General features: G+C 43.7%; 1 protein-coding gene across 4 annotated transcripts; it reads right to left on the bottom strand.

Annotated features, from left to right (window-relative positions):
• Window positions 1–6,424: 6,424 nt before the first annotated feature.
• ERLIN2 (ER lipid raft associated 2) lies at window positions 6,425–26,670 on the bottom strand. 4 transcript variants are annotated; one of them, XM_066380323.1, is made up of 12 exons: window positions 26,563–26,670; window positions 25,252–25,373; window positions 23,953–24,034; window positions 22,963–23,009; window positions 21,183–21,244; window positions 20,929–21,054; window positions 13,917–13,990; window positions 13,707–13,765; window positions 13,098–13,189; window positions 11,588–11,677; window positions 9,806–9,885; window positions 6,425–9,398 (listed from the first exon to the last, which is right to left on the bottom strand). In XM_066380323.1, the coding sequence occupies exons 2-12, from the start codon at window positions 25,356–25,358 to the stop codon at window positions 9,198–9,200; spliced, it is 1,020 nt and encodes a 339-aa protein (XP_066236420.1). In that variant the 5' UTR covers window positions 25,359–25,373; window positions 26,563–26,670; the 3' UTR covers window positions 6,425–9,197. The 4 variants fall into 4 exon arrangements, with proteins under 4 accessions (XP_066236420.1, XP_066236422.1, XP_066236423.1 ...); XM_066380325.1 differs by having other exon boundaries at window positions 25,252–25,368; window positions 26,563–26,637; XM_066380326.1 differs by lacking the exon at window positions 26,563–26,670 and adding an exon at window positions 26,387–26,523 and having other exon boundaries at window positions 25,252–25,368.
• Between the last annotated feature and the right edge of the window lie 272 nt (window positions 26,671–26,942).

Raw genomic sequence — 26,942 nt, 5'->3', positions numbered from 1 at the left:
TATTTAACCCAGTATATCCAAAATAAGATTTCAACCTGTAACCAGCAGAATAACTTAAAATGAGATATTTTCATTCCTTTTTATCATACTTCATTTCCAAAAACTCAGTGTCGTATCGACCGACCTACATACAGCATGTCTCACTTCAGACTGCCCATATTTCAAGTGGTCAGCAGCCACTTGTGGCGACTGCTACCTTGTCCGAGAACACAAACAGCTTTCAGTAGTGGCATGGGGTCAACTCATGTTCAATGTAATTGGTACTAGAGTCTCTTGTGTGTCCAGCTCTGGGCAATGTGAAGGTCATAAATGGGATGAGGAGCCAGACAATACAGAGACTGACGAGATAAAATACTAAATTTGTCAGATGGGGTAATAGTAGGTGCTGTGGGCCAGTAGAAAGATCAGTTTTTGTTAAGAAGAGCACTTTTGGCTGTACTGTTGATTCTCAAACATTCATTCCACTTAACAGAGTGGGATTTTGGAGAAAGGGCTCAAGTTTGTTCTCCAGGTTGTCTTGAGGTGACTGGGAAGCAAGGGCAATAGTCTTCCTTTCTTCATTGTCTCCCCAGAGCTCAGGGACTGAAATGGAGTTTCACATGTTCTGCTCTGGGAAAATCACTTTGGGTCCTTTCCATCAAGGACTTCTTTTTGAGAAGTCTCCATTTACCAGCTACATGTAACTGGGGTTGTCGAAGACATTAGGAGTAATTGTATTCAAATGTCTCTGGAACTTAATTTCTACTCCTGGCAAAGTGATAAAAATTTAAAAAATGACTAGACTAGCCCTTCATGGTGTGAATATAACAGATGTTTGCTGTAGATACAGAATTGGAAGGTGCTAGCCAGCGTCAGTGGAGGGAGGAACAAGGGGATTCCAGTGATGGGATCATGGTAAAGGGATATGCAAAGCAAGGATTGGGCGAGCATACAAAGTGATATGCTATTTGGAAAATTTTGAAACAAAGCTATAGATCAAGTCAGTTCTCTTCTTTGAATTCCAAGGTCAACTCCCCCACCCCCATCATAATATATATAGCTAAAGCATCAGAAGAGTAATTAAAAAGCCAATAAAGGTAGTGGTGGCAAGATTAGGTAGAGGTGGCATAGGAGTGTCACAAGTTGAATCTTGGTTTCATCCATGAACTGTGATTTTAGGTAAGTTACTGAACTTTTGTTTTTCATTCATAAAATAGTCAATAGCACCCTGGCTGGTTGACTCAGTGGTAGAGCGTCAGCCTGGCGTGCAGGAGTCCGGGGTTTGATTCCCGGCCAGGGTACACAGGAGAAGCGCCCATCTGCTTCTCCACCCCTTCCCTTCTCCTTCCTCTCTGTCTCTCTCTTCCCCTCCCGCAGCCAAGGCTCCATTGGAGCAAAGTTGGCCCAGGCGCTGAGGATGGCTCTATGGCCTCTGCCTCAAGCGCTAGAATGGCTCTGGTCGCAACAGAGCATCGCCCCCTGGTGGGCATGCCGGGTGGATCCCGGTCGGGTGCATGCAGGAGTCTGTCTGACTGCCTCCCCGTTTCCAACTTCAGAAAAATACAAAAAGGAGAAAAAAAAATAGTCAATAGCTCCTTCAGAGTTGCAGTAAGGATTAATCAAGATAACGTGTAACACACTTAGAAGACTACTCCCCCAAATCAGGTGCAAGTGTTCAACGAATGTGAGTTGAACATACATTCAGTGAACATTTATTGAGGCATTTCTCTGTAAAGGTACCTTGGGGGAGACTAAGATGAGTAAGACAGGCTTTAATGTGGTTTCATTTCTAAGATGCTTTCTACCTCTAACATTCTATGGCCTAATGAAAATGGAAGGATGGAAAGATTATGGTGATCTCAGTTCCATTATTTCATGTTTTCCAATTTCTTTACTTCTTAGCTGTACTTTTTTTTTTTTTTTTTTTTTCATTTTTCCGAAGCTGGAAACGGGGAGGCAGTCAGACAGACTCCTGCATGCGCCTGACCGGGATCCACCCGGCATGCCCACCAGGGGGTGATGTTCTGCCCCGCTGGGGCATCGCTCTGTTGAATCCAGAGCCATTCTAGCGCCTGAGGCAGACACCACAGAGCCATCCCCAGCGCCGGGGCCATCTTTGCTCCAATGGAGCCTTGGCTGCGGGAGGGGAAGAGAGAGACAGAGAGGAAGGAGAGGGGGAGGGGTGGAGAAGCAGATGGGCGCTTCTCCTGTGTGCCCTGGCCGGGAATCAAACCCGGGACTCCTGCACGCCAGGCCGACGCTCTACTGCTGAGCCAACTGGCCAGGGCCTAGCTGTACTTTTGAATCAGCTTTATTCCACCTTTTCCTCATTGTTTTTTTTCTTTTTTTTTTACTTTCTTGTTTTCCTCTTCCTAGGATATCAACCATGTAATTTAACCTTTCATCCTTCCCTACTACCTAATCCTTGAAAAATGCAAATCCAGAATCACTTTACCACTAGTAAATGATCTTTAATTTTCTCCAATAGTTTGCAAGGACAAAGGAGAGAAGAGAAAGATTAAAAAGCCAAGTACCTAGAGGAACAGATTTCATAAACAATCTAAAACCTAGTATATTTATTCACTATAAATGTCATCGAGCTTTTAAAACATTTACCCCTGTAGTCTAAGGCCTTGAATTATGAGAAAAACATTTATGGATTTTAAAATTGTTTCCTTCTGAGCTTACTGTGAGTCTTTTGGGGGTAGAAAAAAAGATAAAATAATAGAAAATTACTGTTGCCTGGTTACTTGGCTCTGAAGGGAAATGGGGAAATAATGCTCATGTCCATTTAAATGAATTCAGGTAGAGTAGCCGTGACAGCAATCCCTCAGCAAACATGCTGTCACATCTGGCTTTTAAAATGTCAGTATAGATTCTAGAACCCTAGACTGGGGGAGGACCTTTAGAGATCATTTGATCTTTCATATGGAATGACATTTAAACCATAGAATCTTCCCAATTTCTGAAGACCGTCAGAGAAAAAATGTTCTCCATGCTTATCCTTGGATTTATTTATTTATTTATTTATTTTTATACAGGGACAGAGATAGAGTCAGAGAGAGGGATAGATAGGGACAGACAGACAGGAACAGAGAGAGATGAGAAGCATCAATTATCAGTTTTTCATTTTGACACCTTAGTTGTTCATTGATCGCTTTCTCATATGTGCCTTGACCACGGGCCTTCAGCAGACTGAGTAACCCCTTGCTCAACCCAGCGACCTTGGCTCCAAGCCGGTGAGCTTTTTGCTCAAGCCAGATGAGCCTGCGCTTAAGTTGGCGACCTCAGGGTCTCAAACCTGGGTTCTCCGCATCCCAGTTCGACGCTTTATCCACTGTGCCACCGCCTGGTCAGGCAGATTTATTTATTTTCTATTTGCAAAAAGTGACTTCTCCCCATTTCAAATTTTAGCCTGCCTTAAGTAGAATCTTTAAAAGTACTGTATTCTGCAAGCGAATTTCCCCCTCTTTGGTCTCTGAAGAGTCAGAAAATACCTAGCTAGCCATTATGCAACTTTTATAAATGTAAGGTTGCAGAATTTCCCTCTGGCTCTCCTGGTGTCAATCCATGAGCTTTATTTTTAAACTACATTTTTCTTTTGGTTTTATCATTTGGTTTTCTCTCTAGACTTTTCAAGTCTTTCTAATTAGAGCTCGGAACTCAGCAATTCTGATTCTCAATAGGCCAAACCAGGTTATTTTCTACATATTACATCTCTGCAGAGCTATGTATTCTCAATACTGTGTTGGCTGCATTGCAGTGTCGTTCCCTCCATGCTCCATGCGCTGTCCTATTTGTAATCTTATTCTGTTATCACAACTGACTTTCCACTTCAGTGGGACCCATTGAATAGTTGTGTACTTTCTAGGCTGTTTTTCCAGATGATTGAACACTCACTTATACGTGTTAGACCCAGTGCTAACCCCTTTAAGCACATTATTTAATCCACTCAATCCATTTTATAGGTGAAGAGACTGAGGCTCAGACAGGTTAAAGAGTTCATTCAAGCTCTGGCCAGTGGTGCAGTGGATAGAGCATCCTCCTGGAATGCTGAGGTCAGCGGTTTGATCCTGAGGTCGGCTCCATCCCGAGGTTGCTAGTTCGAGCCCCAGTCAGGGCACATATGAGAAGCAATCAATGGCATAACTAAATGAAATGAGTTGATACTTTTCTCTTTATCCTTTCTCCCTCTCAAAAAAAGAAAAGAAAAAAAAAAGAATTTATTCAAGACCTTACACCAGGGGTCCCCAAACTACGGCCCACAGGCCGCATGCGGCCCCCTGAGGCCATTTATCCAGCCCCAGCCGCACTTCCGGAAGGGGCACCTCTTTCATCGGCAGTCAGTGAGAGGAGCATCCGCATCATGTGCTCCTGGCGTACTGTATGTGGCAGCGCCGCAAAGCACGGCGTCACTCACGTTCAGTACTACTTCCGGTGACGCAGGACACATGCATCACGGCTCTGGAAGCACGTCATAGCACTTACTATGGCTAGCAGTGACAAATAGGGAACCGGACATTGACCATCTCATTAGCCAAAAGCAGGCCCATAGTTCCCATTGAAATACTGGTCAGTTTGTTGATTTAAATGTACTTGTTCTTTATTTTAAATATTGTATTTGTTCCCGTTTTTTTTTACTTTAAAATAAATATGTGCAGTGTGCATAGGGATTTGTTCTTAGTTTTTTTTATAGTCCGGCCCTCCAACTCTCTGAGGGACAGTGAACTGGACCCTGTGTAAAAAGTTTGGGGACCCCTGCCTTACACCTTGGAAGTGGTAGAATTGGCATTTGAATCTTGGCAATTTAACTACTTTCTTAAGTTATCTATTCTATTGTAAGCTCATATTATTTGTGTAGTAGGCTCTTAAACCAATAAAGTTTAGGAGTGTCATTAAGAAATCTGAGAGAGCCTGGGTTAGGGTTGCCAGATTGAGCAAATAAAAAGACAGTAATACTCAGGTAGATGTGAATTTTGTATAAACAACAAATAACTTTTTAGTCTCAGGTAATACTTGGGAGATACTAAAGCTAAAAATTATTCATTGTTTATATGGAATTCATATTTTACTGGGCATCCTATATTTGGCAACTGTAGGCTGGGCATCTTTTCAGAGTAGAGACTGGGACTTTTTCACTGAGTTGATATCACAGTGATTGTGGGTCAATTGAAAGTATCTCTGACTAAGAGACATGGACAAGAGTGTGGTGGTTACCAGGGGTGGGGGGAGGGAGGACAGGGGGAGAGTTAGGGGGAGGGGGAGGGGCACAGAGAACTAGATAGAGGGTGGCGAAGGACAATCTGACTTTGGGCGAGGGGTATGCAACATAATTTAATGACAAGGTAACCTAGACATGTTTTCTTTGAATATATGTACCCTGATTTATTAATGTCATCCCATTACCATTAATAAAAATTTATTTAAAAAAAAAAAAAAAAAAAAAAAAAAAGAAAGTATCTCTGCCCTTTGGAGCAGAACTACAGTGGTGTCTGGATTCTTTAAAATTATAAATATCTATAGCACCTACCAAGAATTATTCCATGTTCACAAATTAGTTGTTTATTGTTTCTATGTTGATAATGGGGATATATATTCATTTGAATATATTTCAGTGTGATCTTGTACTTAGCAGAGCTATTTTATTTCTTTGTATCACCTATTCTAATATTAGCTATTGCTAAATTTCACTTTAATAAAAAAGTAAAATACAAAGACATTTTATTTAGCAAGACCGAAAATAAAAGACTTACGTTCATGCCTTTTGTGTTGTCCTAAACAATTCCTCTAGCTATTAACTGAAGGAATGCCATTCATTTATAGAGTAGTTAATATAACAAGAATCACTTTTCAGTTACAAAGGGGTCATTAAGCCCTAGGGCTCTTTGAAATTATAATTAGTTTGATTATTCAATGACTTGCTTACATAAAAGTAGAAATAAAAAGGAATGGAGATACTGACACAAAATGATTGGCTATTACCTCTTTTATAAGAAAACAATAGAAACAGTGGCTAGACCTCTACTGAGTGGAACTAAAGGAGTAGTGGTTAAGTTCTTAGACACAGAGTAGCCACTAGCCAAGTACAGGCCATTATCCACTTATAGTTTTTTGAATTTATGATGGTGTGAAAGTGATACACATAATGAACTTCATGAGATATTCAATACATTCTGTGTAAATGACTTTGTCCGACTGTAGGCTAATGTAAGTGTTCTAAGCACATCTAAGGTAGTCTATGCTAAGCTATAATGATTGCTAGGTTAGGTATATTAAATATATTTTCAACTTATGATGGGTTTATTGGGACAGAACTCCATCATAAGTTGAGAAGTAGCTGTACATTTTATCCCTAAACTTAAATAGAAGTCAGTAAATATGATGATATTACTTTCATTATTTACTCTCTATAAATGATAAACTTATCAATGTTGACAGACCCATAGAAATTGCAACAGAGCATTTATAAAACATCTTTTTTTTTTGGATCCATATACAGTAAGTCCTCATTTAATGTCATTAATTGGTTCTGTGACTTTAAGTCAAACAAAACCAATTTTACCATAGGCTATTTGATATAAACAAGAGTTACATTCCTATGGCATCTCACCAAAGTCATAAGGAGACTCTGTTGAATGAAACAATGTTATATGAGGACCTGCTATATTGCTAAAGTTCTTTCAGTGATTTTCTTTCTCCCTCAACTTAATACGATCATAGATCTCTCCAAATTGATTTTATTTTAGTCATATAAAAATTAACAAACTTTGGCTTCCTTGCAAACATTCTGCCCTTATAAAAAAGTGACTAAAAACAGTACTGAATATGAATTACTTCTGTAAGGTTTAATGAGTGAGAAACATTCAACCAAGGTGACTTTTCCTTGGAAAATCCTACAAAAACGGAATTTTATAAATAGTTACTTATTTTGATAGAAGTTCCATTTATAAATAGCAGCCATGAGTTTACTGCCTACAAAATTGTAGGCTGTCACATTTTACATGTTTAGAATTCAAATGTTGAAATCAGATTTTCTAGTTAGTGTTAAAGAAAGTCACACACAGATTAGTTAGTTGGCCCATGCTAAGGAAAAGAATGACTTCCGTGATCTTACTATTCAGGAAGGTACAACCACTGGATTTAAACTAATGGGTACTACGACATTTATATTTTTTGTTTAAAGAGGAAGTGACATTAACATTGATGGGGGCAGGGACTGCAGGATTTTATTGAGGCTCTTCTGGGGTCAAAGAGTATCTAGTGCAAGGGACAAGCTATCACAAGATGTTACTTTTAGACTTTCAACATAAGAACATGAGCAACGTGCTATTCCAAGAGACTGAGATATGCTTTCTCCTTAGTCAGTTGTAGTGAAGTAGTGTTTTCTGCAGCCTAGGTAGAGTGTCAGAGTAGAAGGAGCAGACAAATATGTAAACCAGGGATGCTGGAGATGATATGTTGCTCCTAACAAGTGATTAATGGTATTGAAATGAGAGGAGGGTGAGTATGTCTTAATAATGGGTACTCTGTATTGGTCTTGGGAGCCTAACTTTCTGTGAGGACTTCTGAGCACATTCAAATCCATCACTCCCAGGGACATTTGGCTGCCTGCACCAACTGTGATCAGGGCCAGTGACTTGAGAATTCTAGTCCCAGAAATTAGAAATGGGAATGGCAATATTTGAATTAAGAGGAGTTAACACTTTGTTTCTTCTGAGGCAGGCTGAATGTTCCCCAAACTGGCTCCTTAGGAGCCAGCTGGCCTGAGTTCTGGGGCTGTTTGATAAACTAGAAGTCTGGGCATGAGACCAAAACAGAGGTGGGCATCTGTGCCAGAAAGGAGCATGCACAGTTCCACTGAGGAAGAGGGGTAAGTGGGAGTGTCTCTCTTTTTTTTTTTTGGGGGGGTAGCTAATAACAAGGCCAAATCCTAGGCCAGAGGTTGTCATGGAGAATACCAACGTGGTTGCAAGTTAACTCCAGATAGCTGCCTCCACTTAACAAGGCGGTTGGGACACAACCCATGGTTATACAGGCTGGACTCCCCACCCCAACTCCAATTCTGGGATGTAAGAAAACCTTTCTTTCATGTTTGCCCCCCTTCCAAATCTCTCAGAGTGACTCAAATTTTTCCTAATTAGTAATGAAAAAGAAAACATCTGAACAGACTTTGATGCAGTCGTTCCCACCCTGGGACTTGGGCATAAACTCCCACTCGTACCCACAAAGCCGTCTCTGCACAGCCCGGAGCCCTGGCTTTCAGAACACATGCTCTCACTGCACACACGGATCCCAGCACAGGCCATGCACGCTGAGATTAGGAACCCTTTTGGATGGCCCTCCTTTCTCGTCCAGAGGGGCTCTTCAGCACAGTCTCCAAAAACAACAAAAATACACTTGATCTTAAGGTACATATTGTTTACAAGCAGGTACCTTAGTGGCTAACAGACATAATGATCCCACTTTAGCAGCTATTAAGACACTTGAGTTGTTTGTTCCTGTCTCCTTGATGCTGACTGGAACCAAGGAACAGATTGAGAGAAAAAAAAAACAAATCACAGAATCAGTGAAAAGTTTTAACAAGAACCGTGGTGACACCAAACCCTGACTCTGGCACTGTAGTCTGAAACCACCCCGTCAAGCCCTGGGGCAAGGAGGGTGGTGTGTCCAGAAAAGCTCGCCAAGCCCAGCACCGGGTCTTCCGTAGGGGGCCCGAGAAGGAACTGCCTTGTGCGCTGCGCATGCGCACTGACGCCGCCCCATGGCTCTCCCGGCAGACTCACGTTGTGTTTGCTCAGTTGTGAGCCTCGCCCCCTGGCATGGTCCCGCCTTGGTCCAGGGTGAGAAACCTGGCCCGCATTTTCCCAAATAAGAGAAATCAAATCACCTACAGGCCACACCCTCTCTCTCTTAATGATAGCATCCTTAATTAAGCCAACTTCAAAGGATTAAAATTAGTGTCTGGAGGTCAAAAGTCAGACCTATGGTTTACAAAACTTAACAGAAGTCATATAACCTACTTACCTGAATAAAATCCCCCAAATCATAAATCCCTGCCCTCCCTTTCCAGGGTAACAGATTTAAGTCCATTTCTTCTTTTCTTCACCACAGTAAGTGGAAGACAAAGAAGATAGTGTGGGAGGGAGGGGCATCCTGGTTCATCATTAAAAAATAAAGATCTCTGTAAGTGTCATCTGAGGTCGTATAAAAAGTCTGCTTCAGTTCTCTTCACTGTCTGCCTCCAAGGGCTCGTCTTCTAAGCCGAAGCTCAGCTTGTCAGGTAGCCCCTCAAACTGCTTGCCCAGGCTGCCTGCAGAGTCCACGAACATGTTGGGGATGTCTTTGCCAAAGTAAATCTTGCTGTTGGAAGCAATGGCCTTGTACTTCATCAGCTGCAGGTATTCAGGGGTCAGCTTCAGCTGTAAAATAGTAAAAAGTAAAGAAGACTCAGGTGGAGCCAGATTAGAGAAAACCAGGGATTGCACCCCTGCACTTGTTATAAGGAGAGGGTTGCTATCACCCCTACTTTTCCTGGCCTCACTGTTACATTAGCAACAAAGTAACCACTTCTCTGAGAGAAAGTGATCTCAGATCTTCAAGGCCAGAGCTGCAGTTTTAGGAGTTTCCATGTTTAACACAAAAACTACGCTTCCATCGAGGCACTGCTAAGGAAAGGGAAGTACCCGTCCCACACAGCACAGGGGTCATCACTGCTGGCCACCAGGGGCTTTGGGTGGTGGTGGTCCTCCACCACCAGGAGCTCTCACACCCTATCAGCCTAAACCCAAATACACATCCTCTCTGCCAGGTGGCATTGGGAGTTTACCTTATTTGCTTCGGCGATTTTCATAGCGGTATAGCACTCAGCGTCAGCCTTTGCCTTCTCCCGAGCCAGAAACGCAGCATCTGAGGGAAGAGCGCAGTGAACTGCAGTGCCCAGGCTTTCAGGAGACTGGGTCTGTCCCTGTGGTGGGGTGTAGTCCTGAGGACGTCTGTCGCTGTGCCCAACAGCTTATTTGACGGCATTACTGAGAAAAGCACCGTGGCCCAGAGACCCTTCCCGTCTCTGCACTCTGATTCCTGTCGTAGCCCCGTGTCTGGGAAGGGACCCGCCTCCACCTCCAGTCTCTGCGCCTTCCACCTCCTTCCTCGTGCGCTCCCGCCAAAGCAAGAGGTGCCCGGAGAAGGCTGACTCCAGCCAGAGGCGGACCCGCCCTCAGACCGAAGACCATAAGCATAAAATGGTTCAGTCCCTCTCCCAACTTCATTTGCTTTTCCACAAATGGTTTCAAAAAGGTAGGTTCTAATTAACAGTGGTTAAGCTGGCACAACTCTAAAAGGATTATAAACCATGGTCCAGACTAACACCTGTTTGAATTAAGACCTGTTTAAACCTCCACTATGCAAACAATATACTTGCTCAATCTGCTAAGACTAGCTTTCTGTCAAGTTGATGCAAAATTTTTTTTTTAAACACTTTATTCAATTTTCAGAGAGGGGGGACAGAGAGAGAGAGAGAGAGAGAGAGAGAGAGAACGGGGAGGAGCAGAAAACATCAACTCCCATATGTGCCTTGACCAGGCAAGCGCAGGGTTCCAAACCAGCGACCTCAGTGTTCCAGGTTGACACTCTATCCCACTGCGCCACCACAGGTCAGGCTGATGCAAAATTTTTGATATTTACTTCCTTGCCTTGGGAGTGAGGGCAATCTCAGGTGAGTAATATTTGTAGCCAACAGCCTGGGAGGTCAGTCCGTGGACGGCTCTTTACTGCAGCCCTGTAGCCTGACCCTGGCTGGAAGGAGTCTGCAGTCTGGCTGGAGCTCTGGCCACACACGGCTGACTTAACTGGCCTTAGCACCTGATGACATGTATTTATAAGAAATAAAAATGTGTTGTTTTGCTAAAAGCTCCCTAATGAGGAGCTGCTGATCTGTAAAATCCTAACTCGCTCCTCAATAGGCCCTGCAAAGCCTGGCAGGCCCGTAATGAGTATAGCCGGACACAGCACTTTGTAGCTCGAAGCCAGGCCTTCAGGTCCCTTTCTGTCCTAGACGTGCTTGACCCTTCTCTACATGAAGGAGAAGGAGGGTGGTGGGAAGGAGCTGAGGGCCGAAGGGCAGGAAGGCGAGTGATACTCGAGAGTCAGCGGAGGAACACTCCTCTCCAGCTCCAGTGTTGTTGGCGCTGAACAGGTGTCTTCTTCACAGCCACCTTAGTATCTACAGGGACCCCGAGAGCAGACTCAGGGGCCAGAGCTTGGGGGTGCCCCGACCTCCGAGGAGGGGCAGAGAGCACGAGGGGGCGAGAGGGCTGTGTCGGCCTGCTTCCGAGTTCACCTCCCTGCCAGACGGTGAGCCCTCCTCTCCTTATGCCTAACGGAAGATGCTGCACGGCACCCGCTGACATTTGTTCAAGGAATGAATGCTCTCTGAAGTAGAAAATTAATGCCAAATCTACCCCAGAGTGAAAGCAGAGAGAAAAAGTGAGGTTCCAAAGAAATCAAAAGATCTTATTAGAGGTTAAAGAGCAAAGGAAATGACCCCCCACTCCCTTGCCACAAAGTGGGGTCTGAGGAAAATTCGGGCATTAATCTTGCTTCTGCTTACCTTCAATTTCTGAAATCTTCTTCTCAGTCTCCTTCTCCATCACCTTCTGTCCATAGGTGATTTCGGCAACCTGAGCCACTTTTTCTGCCTCTGTTAGTGAAGTTGAGAAAGGCTTAAAGCTCTGATATTTTAAGAGCTGGACTCAATTTCCCCTGCTCAGAGGCCCTGATGCATGAATGTGGGTAAGCTCAGAGGGACAGTCACTGGCCCCAGAGGAGAACCATGGGAGAAGCACGGGCAGAGGCCCTGATGCATGAATGTGGGTAAGCTCAGAGGGACAGTCACTGGCCCCAGAGGAGAACCATGGGAGAAGCACGGGCAGAGGCCCTGATGCATGAATGTGGGTAAGCTCAGAGGGACAGTCACTGGCCCCAGAGGAGAACCATGGGAGAAGCACGGGCAGAGGCCCTGATGCATGAATGTGGGGAAGCTCAGAGGGACAGTCACTGGCCCCAGAGGACATGGGAGAAGCATGGGCAGAGACGGAGTGTACTAGTGAGCACACACCAGACATCAGGGCAAGACTATAACTGGGGCGACGGCGGGATGGGGACCTGGGGTAGGAGAGCCATTACAGTGCTCTGATGAAAGCAAGGAACAAGCCCTAACCTCTCTCTAAGTCACACGGGTGTTTCTCCCGAAGGGACACTTTAAGGAATAAGGTATTTTCAAGTTTCTTCCGGCCCCTTCACTTTAGGAAGTGGTCAGGTTTGATGTTGACAGCCTAGTGCAGTGGTTAAAAACCCAGGCTTTGGAACAAAGTCCCTGGATCTGAACCGCAGCTCCACCACTTAACTTGCCATATGTCCTTGGGCACATTATTTAACCACTCTGTGCTTCAGCTCAGTAAAGTGAGGTTAATGATAGTGCCCCTCACCTGCTGGTTGTGAGGAGTGAGAGAATTTACATGTAAGTACTTAGAGAAGTACATGGCTCACGTTAAGTGTTCAATAAGTGTTAGCTGTTATCATTATGAATTAACAGTAAGGGCTCCTTTTCATTTAAAATTATGTGGAAACTCAAAACTTATTGTCCCTGGTCCTGCTAGACAGCTTCAGCTTTGCGTCTGGGAGTCCGAGCGCGCTCCTGCGGGCAGGGTGGGGAGAGCCCGTCTGGGAGTCCGAGCGCGCTCCTGCGGGCAGGGTGGGGAGAGCCCGTCTGGGAGTCCGAGCGCGCTCCTGCGGGCAGGGTGGGGAGAGCCCGTCTGGGAGTCCGAGCGCGCTCCTGCGGGCAGGGTTGGGAGAGCCCGTCTGGGAGTCCGAGCGCGCTCCTGCGGGCAGGGTGGGGAGAGCCCGTCTGGGAGTCCGAGCGCGCTCCTGCGGGCAGGGTGGGGAGAGCCCGTCTGGGAGTCCGAGCGCGCTCCTGCGGGCAGGGTTGGGAGAGCCCATCTGGGAGTCCGAGCGCGCTCCTGCGGGCAGGGTGGGAGAGTCTGGGGTCTAGCAGGGCCCGAGGCTTCCCTGGCACGCCCCACCCTGCGCCCTGAAAGGGGAACAGAGAACCACATCCAGACCAATGAGCGCCTTCTTCCGCTCTGTCTCAGCTTCTTTTTCCACCACCTTCTGTTTCTGGGCTGCAATGAGAAGCTTTGTCTTCTCGCTTTCCCTGAGGGGAAAAAATATGCAGTTGGGGGGTTGCTATGGAACAGCTTCAGAGGGACTTCACTGTCGCATGGAGAAGCCACACTCTTCTCCTGAGGAGAGGTGCCCGCTGATTTCTAACTTTCTCCTGGCAGGTTGGTCAGTGTCCCAGGCAAAAGCAGTTGTGTTGCAGAGTGCCATGGCTGTCCTCCTCCTCCAAAATAACTCAATTTCAGGAAACAGCATGATTTGGTAAAATGCACCTGCCTGCCCACTTAATCATCTTTCTCTCCTATCTTCTTTGGCTTGAACCATGAAGCACAAAAAGGCCCCCTGGCTCCCTTAAAAGCGTTACTGCTCCCAGGGGCTTCTCAGTGGCCCTCAGTCACAGTACAGAGCCTGGGTGCTTGTCCTGACAGGCCTGCTCCATCCCACAGTGCAGTGGCTGTGACAAATACTCAGGAGGGAATACCAGCCTGGCCCTGCTTCAGGTAACTGGGCGGGAGAGAGTGGTGGGCACAGCTCAGGCACAGGACACTCACATCAACTCGTAGTTTCTGCGGATCGCCTCAGGGATGTTGGGCTTGGTCACGCGCACAGCCTGGAGGATAGAAATAACACCTGATGGGAAGGAAGGTGAAGGTGGCGAGGCCCCTAGCAGCTCGGTCCTTGATCTTCCTGCACAGGAAGCACATCCCTTGAGAGAGGGATGCACCTTCGTCAGGGGACGCTCCCACACTGCCAGTGCTTACTTGGATGACGAGCCCAGGCGCCATGGAGGTGAGGTCCTGTTGCAAAGCCAGTTTGAGATTTTCATCGATCTGATCTGGAATCGAGAAGGACAGGGGAAGGAGTGGCCACACTCTCTCGGCAGGACTGAGGGAGGCATGGGGGCAGAGTTAAAGCTAACACAGCAGCTCAAGAATGCGCCTCACAGGCAAAGGGTCTTCCCAACGTCAAGTGCACATCTTATTTGCGGCAGCATGCCTCTGGGGTCCCTCTACATGGGCTAGATGTGAGGGTGTCCTTTCCTGTGGCCTCAAGATGAAGTCACCTAGGCTGTGAAAAATATCAGCCTTGCTCAAAAGGGAACTGAGCTTTAAAAAGAAAAAGAACAAACAATTCTAGTACATTTGAGTCAGGCAGCAGCATTCCCTAGACAACAAGGGCAAAACAGAAGGCAGGCCCCAGTTTTCATGAAGAAGGAAGAGGCAATGGCCATGTTAGGTATTCTGAAAAGAGCTGAGCACATTAAATCTAGTAATTTTAGATTAAAAAAACAAAACAAAACAAAACAGATTCTGACGTCAAAGAAGCCCCAAGGAAGACTATTTCCATTAGGAGCTCCATCAAATAACACAAGGGAAAAATAAAAATTTACAGTTCTGGAAACGAGCCCAAGTCTTTTGATGTGTTGTTTGCTTTGGTCGTGATTCCTCTGCCTGGAATTCATATGTGAGTCGTTTTGCAGACAAGCGTAGGAAGAGCTCTCACAGATCCCCCTTCCAGCTGTGACCCCAGCACGGCAGCACCAGGCTGCCTTCTCTGGCTGGAGTTCCTCAGTAAGACCCAACGAGGGACCAGAGAGACTCATGAAACCAAGCGGGGTCATCTAAACCCAGTCACCTCCCTGTCAGCTGCCATCTGCTGTGAGTGGCCATTCTCGGTCACTTGAGCCCAAACAGGAGCCTCTGAGAAATAGCAACTTTCATTCCTGCTTTTTATAGATGCCCAAACTAAGGTCTAGGAGGGGAAGATATACTCAAGCCAGTGAGCAGCCAAAATAATGAACTTGTTTAATTACTGTTTTGATTGTTAGGGTTTAAAACAGTACTTCTTTCCCCTATCATGTCAGTGAGGAAGGGATTTAATGTTTCCCTGATTTGGATATGCTCTCACAAGCCTCTTAGCATTGAGGGAGAAATGCCCATAAAGGCAGTACCTTGCACTTGACACTGGCCTAAGAACTTGATAGCTAGAGATAAACATTACATTTCATATTTTCTATTTTAAATAGGATACCCACCAAACTTTAAGTGAGACAGATGGCCTTTACCCTCTGTAAGTTAATAATAACATAGTCATTTATCAGACCAAATTCTATCTGAGTCAAGGTAGAAACCTGTGGCCCTGGGCTAGTAACTTTTCTACTAAAACCTGGAAGAAATATTCTGAAAGGTGGTTTATTACCAAAGTAATACTGGTAGTAAGTTGTTTATGGTATAGTTATACTGATAAATGGTGGCTAAGTTATATTATTAAGTACAAACAAACAGGTTCTTCAGGTAAACTTCTGAACAATATTTTGTTCAAGATAATATTTTTATGATTAAGGGGACACTGAATCAAGAAGACATAACAATCCTTAATATATATGCACCAAACCAAGGAGCACCAAAATATATAAGACAGCTACTTATTGACCTTAAAACAAAAACTAACAAAAATACAATCATACTTGGAGACCTCAATACTCCGCTGACGGCTCTAGATCGGTCATCCAAACAGAGAATCAATAAAGATATAGTGGCCTTGAACGAAATACTAGAACACCTGGATATGATAGACATCTACAGGACACTTCATCCCAAAGCGACAGAGTATACATTTTTCTCTAGTGTACATGGAACATTCTCAAGAATTGACCATATGTTGGGCCACAAAGACAATATCAGCAAATTTAGAAAAATTGAAATTGTACCAAGCATATTTTCTGATCATAAAGCCTTGAAACTAGAATTCAACTGTAAAAAAGAGGGGGAAAAACCCACAAAAATGTGGAAACTAAACAACATACTTCTAAAAAATGAATGGGTCAAAGAAGAAATAAGCGCAGAGATCAAAAGATACATACAGACAAATGAAAATGAAAATACGACATATCAGAATCTCTGGGATGCAGCAAAAGCAGTAATAAGAGGAAAGTTCATATCACTTCAGGCCTATATGAACAAACAAGAGAGAGCCGAAATAAACCACTTAACTTCACACCTTAAGGAACTAGAAAAAGAAGAACAAAGACAACCCAAAACCAGCCGAAGAAAGGAGATAATAAAAATCAGAGCAGAAATAAATGAAATAGAGAACAGAAAAACTATAGAAAAAATCAATAAAACAAGGAGCTGGTTCTTTGAAAAGATCAACAAAATTGACAAACCCTTAGCAAGACTCACCAAGGAAAAAAGGCACAGGACTCAAATAAATAAAATCCAAAATGAAAGAGGAGAGATCACCACAGACATCATAGATATACAAAGAATTATTGTAGAATACTATGAAAAATTATATGCCACCAAATACAACAATCTAGAAGAAATGGATAAATTCCTAGAACAATACAACCTTCCTAGACTGAGTCATGAAGAAGCAGAAAGCCTAAACAGACCAATCAGCAGGGAGGAAATAGAAAAAACTATTAAAAACCTCCCCAAAAATAAAAGTCCAGGCCCAGACGGTTATACTAGTGAATTCTATCAAACATTCAAAGAAGACTTGGTTCCTATTCTACTCAAAGTCTTCCAAAAAATTGAAGAAGAAGCAATACTTCCAAACACATTTTATGAGGCCAACATAACCCTCATACCAAAACCTGGCAAGGATGGCACAAAGAAAGAAAACTACAGACCAATATCTCTAATGAATACAGATGCTAAAATTCTAAACAAAATACTGGCAAACCGAATACAACAACATATTAAAAAAATAATACATCATGATCAAGTGGGATTCATCCCAGAATCTCAAGGATGGTTCAACATACGCAAAACGGTTAACGTAATACACCATATCAACAAAACAAAGAACAAAAACCACATGATCTTATCAATAGATGCAGAAAAGGCTTTTGATAAAATACAACACAATTTTATGTTTAAGACTCTCAACAAAATGGGTATAGAAGGAAAATATCTCAACATGATAAAGGCCATATATGATAAACCATCAGCCAACATCATTTTAAACGGCAAAAAACTGAGGACTTTCTACCTTAAATCAGGAACAAGACAGGGTTGTCCACTCTCTCCACTCTTATTTAACGTGGTGCTAGAAGTTCTGGCCAGAGCAATCAGACAAGACAAAGAAATAAAAGGCATCCATATTGGAAAAGAAGAAGTAAAGGTATCACTTTTTGCTGATGATATGATCCTATACATCGAAAACCCGAAGGACTCCACAAAAAGATTATTAGAAACAATAAACCAATACAGTAAGGTCGCAGGATACAAAATTAACATACAGAAGTCCATAGCCTTTCTCTATGCCAACAATGAAATATTAGAAAACGAACTCAAAAAAATAATCCCCTTCACGATTGCAACAAAAAAAATAAAATACCTAGGAATAAACATAACAAAGAATGTAAAGGACCTATATAATGAAAATTACAAAGCATTGTTAAGGGAAATCGAAAAAGATACAATGAGATGGAAAAATATTCCTTGTTCTTGGATAGGAAGAATAAATATAATCAAAATGGCCATATTACCCAAAGCAATATACAAATTTAATGCAATTCCCATCAAAATCCCTATGAGATTTTTTAAAGAAATGGAACAAAACATCATCAGATTTATATGGAACTATAAAAAACCCCGAATAGCCAAAACAATCCTAAGGAAAAAGAATGAAGCTGGGGGCATTACAATACCTGACTTTAAACTATATTATAGGGCCACAATAATCAAAACAGCATGGTATTGGCAGAAAAATAGACACTCAGACCAATGGAACAGAATAGAAAGCCCAGAAATAAAACCACATATATATGGTCAAATAATCTTTGATAAAGGGGCCAACAACACACAATGGAGAAAAGAAAGCCTCTTCAACAAATGGTGTTGGGAAAACTGGAAAGCCACATGCAAAAGAATGAAACTCGACTACAGCCTGTCCCCGTGTACTAAAATTAATTCAAAATGGATCAAAGACCTAAATATAAGACCTGAAACAATAAAGTACATAGAAGAAGACATAGGTACTAAACTCATGGACCTGGGTTTTAAAGAACATTTTATGAACTTGACTCCAATGGCAAGAGAAGTGAAGGCAAAGATAAATGAATGGGACTACATCAGAATAAAAAGTTTTTGCTCAGCAAGAGAAACTGATATAAAAATAAACAGACAGCCAACTAAATGGGAAATGATATCTTCAAACAACAGCTCAGATAAGGGCCTAATTTCCAAAATTTACAAAGAACTCATAAAACTCAACAACAAACAAACAAACAATCCCATAAAAAAATGGGAAGAAGACATGAATAGACACTTCTCCCAGGAAGAGATACAAATGGCCAACAGATATATGAAAAAATGCTCAGCTTCATTAGTTATTAGGGAAATGCAAATCAAAACTACAATGAGATACCACCTCACCCCTGTTAGATTAGCTATGATCAACAAGACGGGTAATAGCAAATGTTGGAGAGGCTGTGGAGAAAAAGGAACCCTCATTCACTGTTGGTGGGACTGTAAAGTAGTACAACCATTATGGAGGAAAGTATGGTGGTTCCTCAAAAAACTGCAAATAGAACTACCTTATGACCCAGCAATCCCTCTACTGGGTATATACCCCAAAACCTCAGAAACATTGATACGTGAAGACACATGTAGCCCCATGTTCATTGCAGCACTGTTCACAGTGGCCAAGACATGGAAACAACCAAAAAGCCCTTCAATAGAAGACTGGATAAAGAAGATGTGGCACATATACACTATGGAATACTACTCAGCCATAAGAAACGATGACATCAGATCATTTACAGCAAAATGGTGGGATCTTGATAACATTATAAGGAGTGAAATAAGTAAATCAGAAAAAAACAAGAACTACATGATTCCATACATTGGTGGAACATAAAAATGAGACTAAGAGACATGGACAAGAGTGTGGTGGTTACCAGGGGTGGGGGGAGGGAGGACAGGGGGAGAGTTAGGGGGAGGGGGAGGGGCACAGAGAACTAGATAGAGGGTGGCGAAGGACAATCTGACTTTGGGCGAGGGGTATGCAACATAATTTAATGACAAAATAACCTAGACATGTTTTCTTTGAATATATGTACCCTGATTTATTAATGTCATCCCATTACCATTAATAAAAATTTATTAAAAAAAAAAAAAAAAAAAAAAGATAATATTTTTAGAAAACGGGCAAAGAGAACACATTTGTGTAAGCAGTGATGAGAATTATGCAGTCATGTTGAAAGTCAGGGCTAGGAGTCCGAGAGAGGGAACTAGGAAAACACCTTCGATTGTTAAGGAGTAGGATAGAGACCCTCGTTTCTTCTTTACAGATGCAAGTATATTCTGAGCAAAACAGTATTTGCTGGCAAGGCTGAACCTTAAAAGAAAACATTCAAAGCAAATACATTTTCCCAGCTCCTTTGTATAAGAGGCTATACTTTATTACGCTACCAGGTTGATCTCTACGATAGTAAGAAGTTTTCTAATGCAAAACAATTCCACATTTTAATTTCCCCTTCACGGAAATTAGGGATCCTTTGTCTTTTGCTGTTTCAAATGCTTTGAAATGTACACAATGGTACTAGTTTTAAACAAAGATAGAGAAAACTAATGATATTTTATAGTATTCTATCAGTCTGAGGTTAAAAAAAATAGTAAATTTACCAATTTTTTCCTAAAAGCACACTGAATCCAAACCAAATAAAAGAATCTAAACCCTATAGAGTGAATTTAGATTCATTTTCTACTGCAGAAAATTAAAAGTGATTCTGATGGTTTCCCAAATCTGAAACGCAGTGCTAAGGGCTGTTTGCTTAGTTAAGGTCATTGGCATCGCCAATGATTCCTCTTCTTTCTACTCTAAAATATGTAATATTTTAAAATTCTTTCTACTCTAAAATATGAACTATTTCTCACTCAGGGTCCTTTTAATGAATATTACCAGGAAAAATCACTGTCCAGTCCTAGCATCAAGAATAATTGTACTATGGGTTGAAAACCCATTTCCTTTTAGCACTGGCTACTAGAATACTTCTAGCAGCAAGTTTAAATAGAACCTTTACCACAAAAGAGCTATAACGATTACTGAAATGTTTCCTCCTTTTATTGCTGAAGTCAGGGTATGTTCACTTTGACCAGGTAAAAAGGACAAGAAACATCTACTTGAGCATGTGGCCTTTTTGTTTTAAGCTTCTTCCTATTCACTTCTGTTGGTATAGGGTAACAAAGAAACAAAAACCCTCACAAAGGTTCTAGGACCAGTAAGTACCTATGGTCCTTGTCCCACTTCTAGAATTAAATGTGGAGTCCCATTCTCCTCACCCTTTCCTGGGAGCCCTCCCTTCAGTGTGACGAGGTGGGAAGCGTATAAAGCGAGGGCCAGAGCGGGCGTTCCAGCTGCAGCTGCTACCAGCTAGCTCTGTGACTCTCTTTGTGCCTTGGTACCCTTATCTTAAAATGAGGATACGGGGCTAGGGACTCTCTAGGTTCTTCTAGAACCGAGCCTGTCTTCAGTACAGAATGATGTGTTAGGGGCCGTGGGAACAGATTTCCATTCCAGGCCTCTGATGGGCCAGGAGTGAGTCCTGCGGTCCACCATTACTTCTGTGCCCAAAGCTCAGTCACTCCCGTGAGCTTCCACTGTCACCAGCAATTTCTAGGAATGCCCTCTGTGATCTGAGCACTGGCCCCTTTAGCACCTCCTGGGCAGCGGTGCCCGTCCTGCCCTGATGGTAGCTCGGAAGTGGGCCGTGGGGGAGGCAGGACTGCTACGGCAAGCTCTCAGCAGAAGAGACTTTCTTACCGAAGAGCTCAATGTAGACCTCTTGAAGTGTGTGCACACTGCAGAACTGGTTCAGCTCGTGGTGGATCTTGTTGAAGATGAGGGCCTTGTCGTAGTCAGCCGTATAGTTCTTCACTATATCATACACTGGGAAGGAAGCAGAGGGTTCAGAATACAAGGCAGGACTCATTCTCCCTTCCTGAGGTGCTGCACCAGACCCTGGCGTGGCGTGCTGGGGGCCGTAGGCTGCTGGTGGGGGGACTGGGAAGACGTACCTGCGTTTGGGATTAGGAAGTTCACCACTTCAATTCTATCGAAGTAGATCATCACACCACCACTATTAGAGAAAGAACGGACAAAGAAGTCACTCCTAAGCTCTGGAATATAAGCAGTCTCCTAGGTGATGGCATAACGTGTGAATTAGCAGAAAAGAAGAGTTCACAGGAAGTCAGGAGACATGCTGGATCTACAAGGAGATCTCCAGAGTTTACAGCAAGAATACAACCTCCTGAGAAATCAGACCTCCTAAAAATAATTGCACAAAGAAAAAAGTGATACTTTCAATATGCCAGTAAGAAAAGTGTAGTTCCTATCTTTTGAATCCAGAATGCATTTTGGCTAAAACAATCAATTGAAGGAAAAAGACTACGGAAGGTCAAGGAATTCTCAGAATCTAAAAGGTCACTGTGGCATCTTAGGGTCACTGTTTCTCACTTTGTCTTCACGGTTACTTTAGTTCAGCTCTCCCCCTTCCCCAAATACTAATTATATGCAAATTTCAAACACAAAGAAACTGAAATAGTAGAATTAAAACCCATTTACTACCAGTGAAATTTAACAATTGTTAACATTTTACTTTATTGATTGATCTACTTTTTTATTTGCTGAACATTTTAAAATAAGTTATAGTCATGATACTTTATCCCTTAACAACATTAGCAAGCATCACCTGAGAATAAGGACATTCTCCTATATGGTCACAAATCCATCCCCAAACTTAAAAAAATCAGCAATAATTCCTTAACATTATCTAATACCCAGTCATTTAAATTTCTCCAATGATTCTTATTATGGACTGAATAGCTATCCTCCCAAATCCATATGTTGAAAGTCTAACCCCCAATGTGACTATTTGTGGAGGTAGGGCCTTTAAAGAGGTTATTAAGGTTAAATGAGGTCATAACAGTGGGACCCTAACTGACTAGACTTGTAAAAAAAAAAAAAAGGAAAAGACAAGACACTAGACATCTCTTTCTCCTCGCATGTATAGAAAAAAGGCCACATGAGGACACAGCAAGGTAGCCATCTGGAAGCCAGGAAGAGAGGCTTCACCAGAAACCAACCCTGTTGGCACCTTGATCTTGGGCTTTGAGCTTCTGTAACTGTAGCTGAAGCCATCCCGTCTGTGGTGTTGTTATAGCGGCCCCAGCTGACTAATACAGTTTCTCCAAGCCTTTACAGATATTATGTTTGGACCAGGTTCTAATTAAGGTTCACTACTGCATTTGTTTGTCTTGTAAGTCTTCTCTTTAACCCAATGCCCCTCCAAATGCGACTTTGTGCTGAGATCAGACCTGTTATCCTGTGGGATGTCCCAATTATGGATCTGTCCAAATGTTTCCTCATGGTGTTGTTTACTTTGCGACTGTACTCTAGTTTAGACCTTCCTCACTTTTCAGCCAGACCGCTACAGCAGTGGCATCTTTATATTTCCTGCCCCGAAGGCCTCCCTGTCCATTACGACATTCTCTCTGGTTAGTTATGCTAAAGTTATTTTTTTCTATCAAGTCATTTATCTGCTAAAAGCCTTTAGAGGATCCTCACTTTTAACAGAAAAAGTCCAAACTTCTCAGTGTCCGAGGCCCTCTTAAACCTGTCTAACTACTGTGGTTTTCTCTACTGCGCGCCAGCACCTAGTGGAATCAGAACGTAGGAGGCTGGGGGCCAGGAACTTGGTAAAACCAAGGGCGCCTCCCTTCTCACTATCTCTTACTCCACCGGCCCCATAGCCCTTCCTCTTATTTGGCCTTAACAGCTTTAGTCCGGGCTCCTTACCTAGTCCCACAAGGCACATTCTTCACCTCATCTGTCTGCAGTGTGGTCTGGAATAGAGGAGACAAGAACTGCTGTAAGATGGGCAGAGACAAACAAAGTACCTTATATTTGGAACCCCAAATGTCCTTGTCCTTGAATACCTATTTGTGTTGAGCTTTGTCTTTGTTACACATGAATACCCCTCCAAATCCTCTTGACTTACAGGGTGTGAGACTAACCAAACAAAGGTACGTAGCCAGCTTCCACTGTAAGTGAACTGCTGTATGAATGAGCTGGGTAATAATGGTTTAGTGAAAAAGACCCAGGACTAGCAATCAAGACCTTCTCAGCCCATCCTTAGGATTACTGTGAGACCCAAATGAGATAATGTGCATAAATGCACTTTGAAAATCATAAAGCAGAGTACATGGCAGAAGAAGCTTACAAGGAAAATGCTGATGAGATATCCCAGGATACTGGACACACTTCAAAGAGAGCTAGTCTGACTTAGCTGGGCTTTAGATCTGTCATAAGTAATTCTCCTATTTTAGATGTCATTTCCCTTCACCAAGTTCAACTTCCCTCATCTTTCCCAAAAATTATGTTCACATCTCTGAAGTTCAAATAAGAACCAGCAAAATTACCATATTTTATTTCCATCTGTCTTGGTAGCCTGTGATTTAAAACACAGACACACACACCCTACTTTTCTTTCTATACATTCAAAACAGATTCTTCTCTGGCTTTGTCTTGAAATAGAGAAATACGTCCCACGTGGGGCAGATGGGCCAAGGCAAGGACCCCACTCAACTATTTCAACAAGCAAGTAAAGCTCCAGAGTTAATGGTCCATGGAGCCTCATTCTTTATATACATATAAAACCTATTCTTAAATGGTTCCTTGAAAAGGCATTATACTCATCCAATAGCTAAATAATTCCAAATCATGCATTAGTCAACACCCCAAATCTGCAGCTGTCCAGCCGTACCACACAGCCAAGTACCACAATACCTGCACAGACTTATACGATGTGATGAAAGGAAGCATGAGATGGAAACCAGGGCCGCTGGTGGAAGTCAGCAGGGCACCGCCTCTGCAGAGGAGAGAGGGGCAGGTTCAGTTTAGCAAGAGGTACCTATTACATTGATACTCTTTGGGCCATTTTCCCTCAGCCCATTAAATGTTTAATATAGAGTGACAAGTACCAGAGCAATGTCCACAGACCCCTTCCTTCCTCCCAGCTAGACCCGAATATTGTAAGAAGCCAAATACTAAAACATAAAACCATTATTCATGCTTTTTCACTGAGAAAAATAGGCACATAGGCTAAGTACAATAAACATCAGAATTCCCGGCTGTATTTGAGAGGAAGTCTGTTTTACTTTGTCGTATCTGTTGAACTTGTGGCAATCCATGTGGGCACTTAAACCCAGTAATACAGTTATCTAGGAACTGCACTAATGTTGGGTTCTAGTGACATCAATACCAAAAGAAAAATTTAAGTACACTTTATAAATCATTTAAATATAAAATTTTGGCAATAGTTACCTTTCTAATCAAGTTGTATGTAAATGATAATAAAATTAAAAGCCTTTTTTGGGGGGATATATAAATGGATGGTAGGGAGAAATAATTAGAGGTGAGTGGGAAACACAACTGATGATTAGAACTTGCTATTGACAATCCAGAGATAAGCATCATAGGGTACATAATAAGAAGGTGTCATAAAGACTTAAAGCAAAAAACTTGGTTAAGGAGGTTACTAAAAGGAAACTAATCCAAGACTTGTAAGTGCTTCTTTGCTTTACATTATGAAATTAAAGATACATGAAAAAAAAAAGAGCAATAAAATAAAGTGACAAATGAAGTCCTTGGTGAGAACCACTATCCTGGGGTATCTTCTCTAGTTGCCATCAAGAATTGGTACTCATCAGAGGTAACCTTGTGGCACCAAGTTGCTGAGAGAGATGTGGGAGAGAAAATGTTCAGAGATAATCTGGACAAAGCACTGGCTGCCTTCAGGTTTTATCTCTAAATCTCTCTATACATTTATCAATCATAAACTTATATTACTAAATTTCATATTTACATTTATATATGTGAGTACACACACACACACACACACACACACACACACACACACGCACGCATTCCCCTCCCCATGGTCACGAACACAAAAACTCAACCTAAAAGACTTCCATATTCAACAAAATAAAGGTATAGATATTCAGTGGAATCTGCTAGACAATGAATGACTAGGAAAGACTCATTTAACAGGAAGTTGCAAGCTTCTCCCTGGCTCTGCCTTACCTGTAATATACCCCAATATGTCCCTCTTCTATCTTGTGCACAGCTGAGAAGAGTGATGCACAAAAGAAACTGGCAGCCACAGCCACAACTGCTCCCAACTGAGCCATCAGTGAACTTCTATCCTAGGGAAAAGATATGGGAAAGCGTGTATGGTCTGCCGTGCAGGCGACAAGCTGTGGCAGCGAGGGCACCTCACCAAGCTGAGCTCCCTGGAAGTGGCTCATATCCAGCCTGTTGTAATCCAGGAGGCTAGATCTACAACTCTCCAGCCGTCAACATTCCCACTCCTGAACGGTGGAATCCTATTCCCCACCTCGCTGAAGAGGCAATGGTTCCGATAACAGCTGTGGCCCAAGGGAGAGCCAGTGCCAACTGGGCAGTGCTCAGAACACAGCTTTCTCTTCCTGTGAACACGAATGTGCTGTCACTGGAGCCACTCATACTAGAAAAAGGGAAAAGAGGCAGCTGCAGTATGTTGGCCCAAATTACAGAGGAAGTCAAATGACAGGCAGTTGTGGCATGTAATTCTGGTCAGAGCCGCCCGGTCCTAATTGCCTGTCACTTCAAAGGAAACCGTTATTTACTCCTCTCAGTCGCTGGAGCGACAGAGACAGCATGCCAACAGTTTCAAGGTGGGATTCTCAGGCCTTCTGTCCACCTGCCCAGTTCCTCCTCTGGACCTGAACGGGAGAGGGCTCTGACCGAGAGCGAAGCCACACTCCCTCCCATATGCCTGCCTAGGACTTTGCACCTGACAGGTCCCCAAGCCCACGGTTCGAGAAACGGGGTTCCCCATGCTGGGAAGACTCTGGACTCCTGGGTCCAACAGCGTTCGGGCACCAGGGCACGAAAGAGTTGGCATCTAAAGACTTATTTCTTGAACACTGAATGATCTGGAAACACTAGGGTAACTGACACCCAGGTCCACAGTCAGGCATGCCCGGGCCACCGCGCGCCGGGCGTGCACTCCGCTTCCTGGGTCTAAGGGGTGTCGGGCGCAGCCCTCTGCGCGGCGCTCGTTTTACCGCGGCGGCCTCCAGCTACGGATTTGCGTCCGCGTCCCTTCTGCAAGTGCCCTTCTCTTCCGAGGTCACCCCGCCCCACCTCGCACCCCTTCCGAGAGAAGGTCGCGCACCCAAGAGCCTGGGGCTCCAAGAGCCTCCGCTCCGTCTCGCTGGGGAGCGAGCGAGAGTGAGATTCGGGAGAGAGAGGGCTTGCTGCTGGGATGGGGCCCGGGAGAATCGCGTATTAGAGGCGGCCAGGAGCCGCAGCGAGGCCCAGCGCACGCACTGAGGGGCGGGGGCCGCGTACCAGGCTGTCCCTCCAGGCGCTCCGTACCCGTCCGAACGCCCGTGCAACCGCAGAAACCGCCACACCCCTCCGCCCGCCACTTCCTTCCGGGCCTGTCGCGGCGATGACGCCATTAGTTCACGCGAGAAGGCCACACCCCCTTACCTCCCTGCAGCGTTAGTCCCGCCCCCGCGCTCCGAATGGTCTGTGTCCGCGGATGGCCGCCAGGGGGCGCCCGCGACAAAGGTCTAGGCGGTCAGGGGTCTGGGTCTAGGATTTCGGGGTTGGGGTGTTGCGGAGCTTGTGAGGAGTGACCCCAGGGAGGACGCGAGTGGTGTTGAGAGGGCCATTTCCCGACGTTTCTGCTTTGGAGATCGCTCCGGTTTCCACTCCACATTAAG

Source organism: Saccopteryx leptura, chromosome 4 (assembly GCF_036850995.1).
Source record: "Saccopteryx leptura isolate mSacLep1 chromosome 4, mSacLep1_pri_phased_curated, whole genome shotgun sequence".
Classification (NCBI taxonomy): domain Eukaryota; kingdom Metazoa; phylum Chordata; class Mammalia; order Chiroptera; family Emballonuridae; genus Saccopteryx; species Saccopteryx leptura.
The sequence above is the reverse complement of the archived record's forward strand: the minus strand, read 5'-3'. Positions and strand labels throughout refer to the sequence as shown.

What these genes read in the sequence shown, in the direction of transcription:
- ERLIN2 (XM_066380323.1), bottom strand. Translation starts at nt 25,358, where the DNA reads ATGGCTCAGTTGGGAGCAGTTGTGGCTGTGGCTGCCAGTTTCTTTTGT. An exon ending in CATCGTATAAGTCTGTGCAG is followed by an intron (nt 23,010 to 23,952) that starts GTATTGTGGTAC and finishes CCTCTATTCCAG; the next exon opens with ACCACACTGCAGACAGATGA. An exon ending in GCGGAAGAAGGCGCTCATTG is followed by an intron (nt 11,678 to 13,097) that starts GTCTGGATGTGG and finishes CTTCACTAACAG; the next exon opens with AGGCAGAAAAAGTGGCTCAG.